General features: G+C 43.0%; 1 protein-coding gene across 7 annotated transcripts in view; it reads left to right on the top strand.

Annotated features, from left to right (window-relative positions):
- Nucleotides 1–12,269, top strand: part of Adgrv1 (adhesion G protein-coupled receptor V1) — a 483,421-nt gene that overhangs the window by 201,700 nt on the left and 269,452 nt on the right. For all 7 annotated transcript variants that reach the window (XR_015438967.1, XR_015438966.1, XM_087180966.1 and 4 more), the window contains 7 exons: nucleotides 1,458–1,606; nucleotides 3,422–3,623; nucleotides 3,818–4,037; nucleotides 5,958–6,197; nucleotides 7,550–7,699; nucleotides 9,220–9,693; nucleotides 11,894–12,037. Coding sequence is in view for 5 of the 7 variants with exons in the window: in XM_087180966.1 (XP_087037092.1) it covers nucleotides 1,458–1,606; nucleotides 3,422–3,623; nucleotides 3,818–4,037; nucleotides 5,958–6,197; nucleotides 7,550–7,699; nucleotides 9,220–9,693; nucleotides 11,894–12,037 (1,579 nt within the window). In the remaining 2 variants the exon portion in view is untranslated. The remainder of the gene's footprint in view (nucleotides 1–1,457; nucleotides 1,607–3,421; nucleotides 3,624–3,817; nucleotides 4,038–5,957; nucleotides 6,198–7,549; nucleotides 7,700–9,219; nucleotides 9,694–11,893; nucleotides 12,038–12,269) is intronic.

The raw sequence follows: 12,269 nt of genomic DNA, 5'->3' as shown, positions 1-12,269 counted from the left end.
CTAGTGCACTTATACCCCGAGTTAGCCCAGTGCACCAACTGATCGGCTGCGAGGCTCACAGGACCTGAGAAGAGGGGTCCTTCCACCACGATACGTTTGCACTCCTAGAAATCTGAAAGAAATGTTTCTTGTGCCTGAAAATAGTTTTGAATTTGTTATACAAATATTATGCCATAAATTTATTTATAACAAACATCTCCTCAAGTGGTGTAGTTAGAGTATATGGCATCCCAGCTGAGAAGGAAATATTTTGGGTTCACATGTACTTCAGATCTTGGATTTCCCAGATTCATTTCTGTATCTGGCAATGGGATTGAATTTCTGCTCATATGAAATATATTAAAATTCAAACTGGACACTCACTGTTTTAATTAAATGCATGTAATTTGGTACAAGTAGAGCATGAAGTGTGAGATTGTGTTTGTGTTATTAACTTGAACTTTTTTGCCTTTCTGGTTATACTTTTAAAAAAGCACTTTCTGGGCCTGGGGATTTAGTTCTGTGGTTCCGCCCCTGCCTCGCAAGCACAAAGGCCTGAGTTTGATCCCCCCACCCCACCCCACCCCCAGTACAAAGAAAAAGCACTTTCTAGTGAAATTTAATTCTGGGAAACACATTTTTCCTTCCAAACAGTTATTAGGCTCTCTTTGCTCTAAAAAAAGAAAGAAGTCCAACCCAGTGCTTACTTTTTTTGCCTACTTGTGAGAAAACTTACTGCACTGGTGTTCACTCCTGGTAACCAGCTAACTTCCTGTGCAGCCCTCCACAGAATCCTGGTGACCTCCTCTCACCATTTGATATGTAGTCCTCACTCTTCTAATCTTGCCTTACATATAATCTTATTCACCACCTTTCAACCTGTCAGGACGAGGTGGGGTATAAATACCAGGTAAATAGAATTTGGGGATCGAAAGAAAGACTAAAACCTCTTAGTATCATTTTTTAATTTCAAGAATTAAAGCAATGTACAGCCTTTAGAAGTAAAAACTTGTTTGATGGAAATAATACCAATGTCAAAATGTTTTTTGCTGAAATGTCATCACACAAACTATCCTCTATAGTAAAGAATAGCGGTATTGATTATAATTGTGTTTGGTGAATTTTGGTGATTTATCTTGAAATGTGATTAGTGGCAGGACACTTTATATATCTTTAATGTAATCCTATTGTCCTAACACTGTAAAACTCAAGTTTAGCTGGTTCATCATCGTTGAGTATACTGGGCCCAGTACTTTAGAACCAGCCACCAATAATTGGAAATAGCACAAAAATCTTTTTAAAAATATCATCTCTGAAAAAAAGAAAAGATTAACTTAGTGTTAAATCTTTAAAAGTGTCACTGTATTTAACAGAACTAAGGTATAGGAGCTAAAGCAAAGTTCATGCTAAGCAATTATGTTTTCATGTCATTTTATTTTGTTGTATTTTTAAATTTTTATTTCTTACAACTTTGCAAGAGGGTATGATTTTGCCATCCAAGGAAATGGACTGCAGATAGATCAACCTCCTGAAATAGGAAACATCTCCACTATTCAAATCATAATAATGAAAAATGATAACGCAGAGGGCATCATTGAATTTGACCCGAAGTATACGGCCTTCCAAGGTAGGTTGGATTAGCCTAGACACTTAGCATCCTATTCTGAATTGCACAGTATCTGCTCATGACCGTCAGCTTGAATCCCTATACTACATTTTCTTGGTTTGGTGTGCATGCGTGTGCGTATGTGCGTGTGTATACACATATATACCTTCATATATTTTCTGAATATATATTTTCACTTAACCTTTAGGTAGTCTTGAATTTATCTGTATATGCTAAAGCCAAATAGGAATGATTTAAAAAAATAGGAATGATTGAATCTAGAAAATTTTGTTTTGCTTTAAGACTATTAAAATATTTATGTTTTAAACATTTTCCTGAAACCTTGTCTATGTAATATTTACTTTCCTATATGATCATAAATTGGTGAATATTCACATTTTGGTGAACGATCACCTTTGAAATGAACATTTATTTCACTGGGCTGCAGATGGGGGTGGTGTGTGGTTCTCTGACCTTGCTTTCTTGGAACAGCTGCAGTAGCAGCTGGCCTGGCATTGCCAGTTCTCTCCTGGTAAAGCAAATCCCAAATGCATGGCTCTCTTCCTCCCTAGGTAGAAACAAATGGCTCCCTTTCTAGGAAATTAGTCTGTTCAAAGGCAGAACATAACTTTTTAAATAAACGTGTCACATTATTTGTGCAACTTATTGGCTTCATTGCCTCCATTAAAATTCTTCATCACCTAGCTATTTTTAAAGTTCATCAAAAATCACTTTAGAAGATTCACAATGACTTCATGGGTCCATCATGGAAGACATTACTATTTTGTGAATTCACCCTCTAATAGTAAAAGTCATGTTTCATTTTTGCATTAAGAAGTACATAGGAATTTGGCTTGGTCCTCTGTCCATTGATTTATGGTTGATTCTGGTCGCTGAGGGAATTTTGGGTAGTGCATGTGTAAGTTCAGTTTTATTTAGCCATGGATAAGTGAATGGTGGTAAGTCCTATTTCAGTACACAGAGGTTGGCATAGTGCCATAAGAAATAAAGGTTCTTTTAAAAGAATTTTTAAATTGAAGTCAAACATAAGGATACATTTCATCCTCACAAGTAGATTTGATAGGACTTCAAAATAGTATAATTGTTTTTATATGTAAACTTTTGCAATATTTGTATGACATAAATAACAAAGTTCATTTATTTATGATATATTTCAACTAAATGTGCAGAAGAATCCAGAATGGCTTGTTTTTCCAAATTTTAAAATTTTTTCTGTTCATCTAATACTTTCCTAGAAAGCAAGTTATTTATTTGTATGTAGCACATAAAGAATGCCTGTGATAGCTGGGGACTTAGCTCAGTGGTTCTGCTGCCTGCCTTTCAAGTGCAAGGACCCGAGTTCAATCCCCGGTACACCCCCCCCAAAAGAATGCCTGTAATAATGACTAAATAGGTGTTGAAATTCTTTTACTAATCAGTATCTTTTCACCATTTAACAAACTATAGTCTTCCTTAAAATGTAAGAGCCATGAAAGTTACACTGGTAACTTTTCTGTAATGCTGGAGCTTGAACCAAGGGCCTTCACACCGAGCCTCCCCTCAGCCCCCCTCCACCCTTACTTTTGAGACAAGGTCTTACCAAGTCGCTGAGTGGCCCAGCTGGCCTCAAACTTGGAATGTTCCTTCTTCAGTCCCCTAGAGTGCTGGACACCACCACATCCAGCTGCACTGGTCACTGTTAAAGTGACAGATGAATTATGGAGAACTTGAATGTTTACGTTGTGCCATTCCATTTAATTGTCTCCTTTAATTGGGCTGAGTCTCATAAAAATGAGTTGCTTTGGCGCGCCAGTTCACTCCAAATCCCTGTCGCAGTGGAGGAGGACGTGGGCGCGGTCGTGATTCCCGTGGTGAGGCTCCGTGGGACCTACGGCCACGTGGCGGCTGACTTCGTGGCGCGGAGCCCCTCTGCTGTCCCCGGAGGCGTGGACCACATACTGCACAGCGCCTCGGTCGCCTTCCAGCACGGGCAGAACCTGAGCTTCATACTCGTCTCAGTGGCGGGTGGCGAGGGGAGGTCAGTACAGCTAGCGTGGGGCGGGAGTGCCAGGGAGACCGGTGAGACCCAAGGAGGCCCTGGCTTGGGCCCGGGAGGGGCGGGTCAGCTCTCACTGCTGGGTCTGGGACCGGAGACGTCCATCCGTCCACCTGCCCGGGCGCAGCGCGGGGAGGCCTTCGGGGAGGGGATCTCACCCGGCTCCTTCTCCGCAGCGGCTCCCAGGGCCCCCTGGAGGTCCTCCTCACCCGGGCTGCGGGCGGCGCGCTCCTTGGACGACACCTCGTGAGCAGGGTCACTGTCGCCCCGGGCGGCGCTCCCTTCGGCGTGGTGCGGTTCCTCAATCAGAGCAGCATCTCCCTTCTCAGCCCCGATTCCACGACGCTGCTCCCCTTGGCGCTCGAGCGGACCGGAGGGCTCCTGGGCGAGGTTCAGGTACAGCTCTAATTCCCGTGGTCTTCTGAATACATTTTGGCAGGCTGTGGCACGGTGTGGGGTTTGCTTATTCCCCGATACACTTAGTTATCTACCCACAGTCAGCAAATAGTATCTGTTCATTGTCTCACAAGTGCAAGGTAACTGACGTGTCTGGGAAGCGCATAGAAGCGCACAGGGCACCCAGCTGTCCTCAGAACTCGAGAGCAAGTGAAAAATTGAGCAAACGATTCCTGTAAAATCAGTGAGACGAGCAAGGATTGATTCATCGTGTGATTTCTTTGTGCCTGGCCCTGTTCTAGGTAGTGGGCACCATGAACTATATGTGCCTATGTTCTCAGTCTAAGCCTTTTTGGTTTTGTTTTTTGAGACAAGAGGTCTCACTACGTAGACCAGGCTGGCCTCGAATTCACAGTGATCCCCCTGCCTCAGCCTCCTGAGTGTGGGATTACAGGCGTGTACCACCACGCCTGGCTCAGGCTGACTGCTCATTATCATAAAGAGTCGAACAGTAAACTCTTGAGGAAACTGATGGTAACAAAGACCTATTTATAAAACTGGGAGACACGAGCACGAGTGCCCCGCTGGCTACCTTTTTCTTTTTCCTTTGGTGGTTCTGGGGGTGGAACCCAGGCCTGGAGCGCGCCCAGGCGAGCTCCCCCACTCAGCTGCACCCTCACCCCTCCTGCCTGCTGTGTGCTGGAAGCCAGAGCGCGCGGAGAAGACGTGCGGGCGTCCGGGTGGAGGGGCGGTGCCCTTGTCCCGGCCCGTGGGTGCTCAGCTCCTGTGTAGCCCTAGGCGGCTGGAGTTTATTCCGAGAACAGGCGCTGCCTAGGAAGCGTGCAGCGGACCCCGTGTGATGCAGCTGGGGACCATGTGGGCCCGGCCTGGGCGGCGTGGGGCGGAGACTGGGCCGGTCCGGAGAAGTCCCTGGGCTGGGCGCAGAGGCTGGGCTCAGGAGCCCACGTTTCTAGTCGGGCAGCTGGCAGACGCCCTGCTGTTTTCTGGAGTCAGAAGCTTCCGGGAGGGAGGCCCCGGGGTTGTGCTTCGTGCGAATCCCAGACCCCACTGGCCACTGCTGCGGGCCCCACGAAGAGGAGCAGAGTTCTCAGTTGTAAACACGAGAACTGCTCCTTAGAACAACGCACAGTTTTCTTCATTTCGCAGCAGGTTTCGGTGTATTTAGAAAAGAATGCGCGCTCAGCTGAACGTCCACTCGTTTCTTTGTCTGGTTCCAGTATGTTTTGATTGGCACAATCTGTCGGCGCGGCAGGGCAGTGCTGTACTCATAACGTGTTACAAGTTTCTCTTTATATACGTGTCTCTAATATATATTTTGAGAAATATTTTTCTCCATTAAGTTTATTGGTACATTTTAAGTGTACAGTACAGTTACATTCATCATTGGGAATTGTACCTTTACATAATGCATCTTGGTTCTTATTTTTCCCCATTCCCTGCCCTCCCTTCACCCCCTCCACCCTTCCCTATTTGCAAAGACTTTGTTTCCATTTTTTCCTTTTCTCATATTTTTCCTTTCCCCTCTTTCCTTTCCCGTACACCTTCCTCTTCCCCTACTCCTTTGGACCTTTTCTTCCTGTTTCACATTATCAATTATGCATTTTAATTCTTATTTACACTTTTAATTTTTGAGAAATATATTTTTGCAGTCATGTGGTGATTAAAAATGGCAGGGTATTAATATTTTTCTTTTCCCTGTTAGACGGTTTTACCCATTAAAACTGATACTCTCTAGGTACATAGTTTGTATTTGCAAAAGTAATTTTTAACAAAAATGCTTCGCTGCACGTTCCCTAGAATAGTTTCTCGTGTACATTTTCTAATATATGTCTATTGCAAGAACCCATTGCTTAAAACTGATCATCTGCATTAAAAGACAAAACCCCAAACCCCCTGCAGGTAGCCTGGGACATCGTGGGCCCCAACTCTGAAGAAGCCCTGTCACCGCTGAATGGGCGCATCGCCGACCCCGTGCGCGGCTCCTTCTATTTCGCAGAGGGAGAGGGCGGAGTGAGGACCCTCCTTCTAACCATCTGCCCTCATGGAGAGCCTGAGGTGGAGGAGACTTTCACAGTTAACCTGAAGCTTGTGAAAGGAGAAGCTAAACTGGACTCCAGAGCTAAAGCTGTTACATTAATAGTAAGTTTGACTTCATTTTTCCTACAAAATTTTGGGTTTATTCCATTTATCAGGAAATACTTTATTCCGTTATTTGAAACTGTACATGCTTATATTGAATTAAATATTATAAAATCATGGCAGTTCCCCTGGGTCAAACCTTCCGATTTTTATGCTAGTTCATTACATTGCCTCATTAGTGGTAATATATTTTTAAAAGTTCTAATGGAGTAACAAATACTTATTTTATAGTTTTTGAGATAATTTGGTGTTTGGAGAATATTTGAAAATTTTAGGGATGAGGTATTTGTTACATCATGTTAAATATTAGCTGTCCTTGTCATAGTATATAAAAATTATTGACTAGCTATAACTGTTTGAACAAAAAATGGTGCATATTCATTTAGCTCAGTGCCTTGGTGTCTCAGCAAAGCCTGAATTACACATATTTCATATGAATCACTTGGCAGGAAGTGCTGGGAATCAAGGTGACTGAAAACAATGCATAGAGATGGCACATTTTTACCAGTTTTTTTTTTTAAGTTTGAAAAACAGTCTTGTTTGGGATCTGCATCAGAGATTTTCAGAGGAGAACCAATAGGACGAGCATGCGCGTGCACACACACCCGTGTCCATGTGCACACATGGACGTGCAAGGAGAGAGAGAGTGTTCAAAGAATGAGTTCAGGTGGTTGTGGGGAGGGGCCTGTCCAGTCTGTGGGACAGGCTGTCAGGCAGGAGGCCCAGGAAAGAGCTGGACTGTGATGGGGTAGCTGGTGGGCTGGAAACTGGGGGTCCCGAGGTCGGTGGAGGCAGAATCCCTTCTTCTGGAGGAAAGTGGTTTTGCTCCTAAATCCTTCAGCTGAGTGGGAGAGACCCACCCACATACCTGAGCATAATCTCTTCTGTTTAGAAACAGCTGACCATAAATGTTAGTATCCAAATCATTCCACAGCAGTGTCTGGACCAGTGTTTGACCAAACAAGTGGGCATTGTCTCTTTGCCTGTTTGATGCAAAAAATTAACTTTTTACCTCTGTCTACTTTGTGCCATAGCTGGTTAGCTAAAATGTCCTGCTTAAATATAGAAAATATAAGCTGATTAAAGCAAAATTCAAGCAGCAAAGTATTATCTTTTTTGGGTTCTACAAATTGTAGTTTTCTGTATAGTCATTTCCATTATCTCTGGTGAATAAGATCTTATTAATAATTAGACAACAGGCTGGTTAAATGTTTTTAAAAATCCAGTAGCTAAGTAGATAATATTCAAGTGTCATTTCCATTTTTCCTTCCCTCAGCTTATCTGTAGCCTAATGTGCAGATGCTGCAGTTATTTAGTGTATCATTTACTCTGTTCTCTGCAATGTCCTTCAGATACGAAAGCGTGGTGGTCCGAGTGGAGTTGTTTCTTTTGCCTCTGAGTCTACCTCTGTGAAGACCTATGTGGAGCCACTGGCCGCGGAAGGGCCTCTGCTCATCACTTTCTTTGTCAAAAGAGTCAAGGGCACTTTTGGAGAAATTACGGTATTATTTTATTTGACTTTTCTGAGTACCAATTTTTCTCACAAATGTGGTTGGGAGAAACTGCATGTTCCAACTTTCTTTATTTTTAACATATGTTATTAATACAGAGTGATGAGGTTTTGGTAAATTCATGCATGCATTTAACATATCTCAGTTTTTTCTACCCCATTACCTCTTTCTTTTCTTCTGATCCCCTTCCTTGTCTCTAAAAGTGTACCTCCTAGTTCCCTATCATCTGTCTTTTAACTAATTAACTAATTAATGAATTAATTTGGTTTCTTACATAAAAGAAAATGTGATATTTAATATTCTGAGGCTGGCTTATTTCACCTAACACGATGGTCTCTGCTTCCATCCGTTTTCCTGCACGTGACATGATTTTGTTGTTCTTTGTGGCTGAATGATATTTTATTGTGAGTATATACATTTTTTAATTAAAGTTTTGATACACTGATGCCGCTTGAGTTTAAAATAGAGAAACTGAGAGGCTTCATTTAAGTACCTTTGCTCTCCACCCTTCTTGAAACCCTAGTTACTATCTCTTTAACTTAAATTTTATTACAATTATTTGAAAAGACCTTCCTTAAGCTGAGTCATGAAAGAGTAATTGTTTTGTATTGTTTTGTTTTGTTTTGTTTTTGGTACCAGGGATCCAACTTGGGTCCTTGCGCTTGTGCAGCAGGCGGTGAAACCACTGAGCTAAATCCCCGGCCCTGTTTTGTATTTTATTGTTTGCTGTAACATGAAACCTCTTCAACCTGAGTCTTTCAATGATTTTCTTTTTAATTGCTTATTCTTCATGGCTTTATTTCCCAGCAGAATTTTCTCATTTAGTAACTGTTTTTAAGGGATTGCATTTGTGTGAATCTCGATATAGACGAAGATACTCTGGGACGTTCTCATGGTATTTGGTTAATAGATCAGAGTCATTTGCTTACTAGAAAAACATTTTGTGAAATTCCTCTATATACTTGTTTTAGAGATTAACAGATAATTCTTCCAATGAAACTTTATAGCTTGGAGGTCAACAATGCTTGGAAAATGATGACTAGTTCTTGATATTTTAAAGATATTCTCTCAGTTCTAATGTGACTCGCCAAGTTATCTGTTTACTTCTTAGCTAATGATATTGGGTATGGTTCACCAATGGATGTAGTTTTGGAGCTGACATCTTAACATTAACTTGCTTATATTTATCTCTTTAAATCATGTTACTGTTTTAGAATCAGGTGAAATAATAAGATTTTATAATCTTTTTGTGTATGTGGTGCTGAGGATTGAACACACTGCACAAGTGATCCACCACGTAGCTATGTCTCCATCTGAGATGCTATAATCTTGCCCTGAAAGTTGCATATGGCACCCCAAAGGGGTTATTAACATATACTTGGAGGGTTGGCTTTAAGTCTAATGATGAACAATTAAAATTTCTTTCTGTACATTATAGAGGAAAATATTTCAAGGTTTGTGATTCAGCATACCAAATTATATCATTCTGCTGAATTTTTTTTCCTTTGTAGGTTTACTGGGGATTGCGTAGTGAGTTTGATATCACTGGAGACTTTCTTTCCACAAATGGCTTTTTCACTATCGCCGAAGGAGAGAGTGACGCGAGCTTTGACATTCATTTGCTGCCCGATGATACCCCCGAGGTGGAGGAAACCTACGCTGTCCAGCTGCTTTCAGTAGAGGGTGGAGCGGACCTGGACCTGAACAGTAGCATCGCGTGGTTCTCTGTGTTGGCCAACGACAACCCGCATGGAGTATTTGCCCTGTATTCCGAGCACCAGTCCGTACTTGTTGGGCAGAACCTTATTCGGTCCATCCAAGTTAATGTAACCAGGCTTGCTGGAACCTTTGGAGATGTGGCTGTTAAATTTCAGATATTGTCTGAGCAGAAAGCACAGCCAGTTGTGACTGAAAATGTTGAGAGGCAGCTGGTGGTCGAAGACGGTGTGACGTGTAAAGTGGCTGCAGTGCCGATGAGGAGTCAGGTGTGTGGCGTTACTGCGATTTCCCACTTGTTCTGGTAGAGCCCTTCTGGGAGAGCCCTCGCTTGCCTTGTGATCAGTGTGAAGTCTTAGATACTTAAATGAAACCATGTAAAAAACCTTAGAAGAGACATAGCAACTTTTGGATAATACAACTGCAAATCACAAATGAATAAGGACATTCCTAAAGGGAGCTAGTACAAGTTTGTACTGTCCAGATGATAGCAGGAGCTCATTTCATACTTAGGAAGTGGGTAGTGCAGTGAGAGAGACGGATGCTCGGGGTGAGAGGCGACACATAGAGGCTGAGACCTGCTTTCCTCCTTGGCCATCTGGAACCCCGGAAGTTGGCTGTGATTGTCTGAGATGGTGCTGAGAGAGGGCAGCACAGTATATGGGACTGTTTGTGCCCAAATGCCAGCACGGGTGATGGGAAATACATCAGATGGTGTGGATGACACAGCGTGGGCCAAGGGAACACAAGGGCATACCAGAGAACAGGATCCATGCCTGAAAACGTTCCAGTTCCTTACAAATTCATCTAACCACTCTTCTCCAGTAGTGAAGTCAGCTTTTCCTCAAGTCTGCTATGGCTTACGTTCAGCTTTAATGCTGAATTCTTGCACTGCGGCATGGGCTGTAGCACCTCCCCCGGGGGGTCCTGGGTGGGCCCAAAGCAGCGAGCTCATTGGGAAGGCGTAAGGGACTGGGCGCTGGAAGACAAGACCTGGCCTCTTGTTCTTTAGAGTAGAAACTCACTAGCTGGGAAGCCAGTGACTGCATGAAGAAGGGGCACACTCTTACCTAGGAGGGTGGGATGCACACAATGGAAGTTCCGCTGCTGTGAGGTGTTTCGCTAGCACTTGGACACAAATTTATGCGCAGTGAGTGTTGTTTGGAGTTAATGAAACTTCACTTACTCTCATATTACACAGTACATGGAGGCCCTGTGGTGTATGCCTTGTACTGTAGAGGATATCCTGTGTGTTTGTTCAGGGCTGGGGATGCAACTCGGTGGTAGAGCACTTGCTCAGCATATTAGAGGCTCTGGTTTGGTCCCCAGTACCATGATAAAAAGAAGGAAGAGGAAGAGGAGGAGAGGGAGCTGCTTCACAGAAATGGTTACATTCAGCAAAAGCATAGAAGTTTTAAGCATCTTCCCTGTAATGGGACAATCTGGGTGCTAACCATTACCAATAACAGTATTTCTACAGGAAAATGTGTTGTATGTTTTTAAAAAATTCTTTCAACATAGCACAAATCTGAAAGTTCAAGATTTTCCCTATTTTGTTAAATTCCAAAATTTTGAGCACAGGTAATGTAAGAGGTAGTGTTAGTAATTTTTATTTTTATAGCTCCAAAATATCCAAGTAATCAAGACCCCTAAGTCATTCTCCATCTTGAGTAATTGTTACGAGAGTTATTAGTTGTCGCTCAATGAAGAGGACTTGTGGGCTTTGCTGGCGTTTGGGAGCTGACACTGTTCACTAGTGCACTTTCTCCATTTTCTGACACGCGGTTCCCATGTGTATACTGCCCAGTTCCTGTCATTCTTCAGTCCACTGCAGCGCACATGCAAAATGTGCAGATTTTGTTTTCATACTCTACACCTAGTGCTGCTCGCCCCATACTCTCAATGCCAGTGTCTTGCTTTAAGACAGAGGTGTGGACATACAGGTGAAACTGCTCCCAAGGAGCACTACTGACAGTTGCAGAATTTAAGAGATCAAAGAAAGACAGGCGAAACAGGATTTATTTAGGTGTACACCAGCCCACTGGATTAGTATCCAGAGGCTGAGGCTGGAACAAAGAAGAGGCTCGAGTTTTGTTTATGTGGCCAAAGAGGTCAGTCTTCTTAGTGCCGTGAAACTGGTGGGTGGGCATGCGAGTTTCCAGAAGCAGGGAGAGGCAGTCGATCAGGTAGTGACAGTTTTGCAACTTAGCATATCTTGGTGGAAAAAACCAGGATTTTATAGAAGCAAGAGGTCATACAACCTCACTTACAGGAACAAAGTTAACAACAGCCATAGGGAGAAGGGAAATCTGATGGGGAACTGCTTGAGGCTAGGGATTCTTGTTTCTCCTCTTTTTTTTTTACATTCTGCTTCACTGAGCCCAGTGTGCCAACAGCTCAGGGCAAAGGTCACTATTTTAGCCTGATTTTTTCTTACTCCTAAAAAAACCCACTGGCTTTTGTTTATAGGTCTTTCTGTCCCTGGGCTCCAATTTCACCGTGCAGCTGGTGACTGTGATGCTTGTCAGTGGACATTCCGACAGCAGGCCAACAATTCTCCAGGAAGCCAAGTCAGCTGTCTTTCCTGTCCCAGAGAACGCTGCCAATTCTCAGGTAACGGGCCCTCGGTGCAGTGCTCCCCACGCACCACTAGAGGGCAGCTTTCTCGGGAAGGACCAAATGCTTAGAGAATTTCTGAAGATTGTTTCCTTAAATCGACTTAGTCCTGTGAATATCAAGTACACATAATAGATAGATGATACAAAGATAATCTTTCAGTTTTCGGACATTATTTAGAAAGTATGTTTTCTTTTTAGAGTTTTAGAAAGTTTTTTTCTTGTAGAAT

This window comes from Heterocephalus glaber, unplaced genomic scaffold, assembly GCF_053883595.1.
Source record: "Heterocephalus glaber isolate CG9 unplaced genomic scaffold, H.glaber_assembly_v1.0 deba00001465, whole genome shotgun sequence".
Classification (NCBI taxonomy): domain Eukaryota; kingdom Metazoa; phylum Chordata; class Mammalia; order Rodentia; family Bathyergidae; genus Heterocephalus; species Heterocephalus glaber.
Note: the sequence above shows the minus strand (reverse complement) of the source record. Positions and strands in the feature narration are given on the sequence as shown.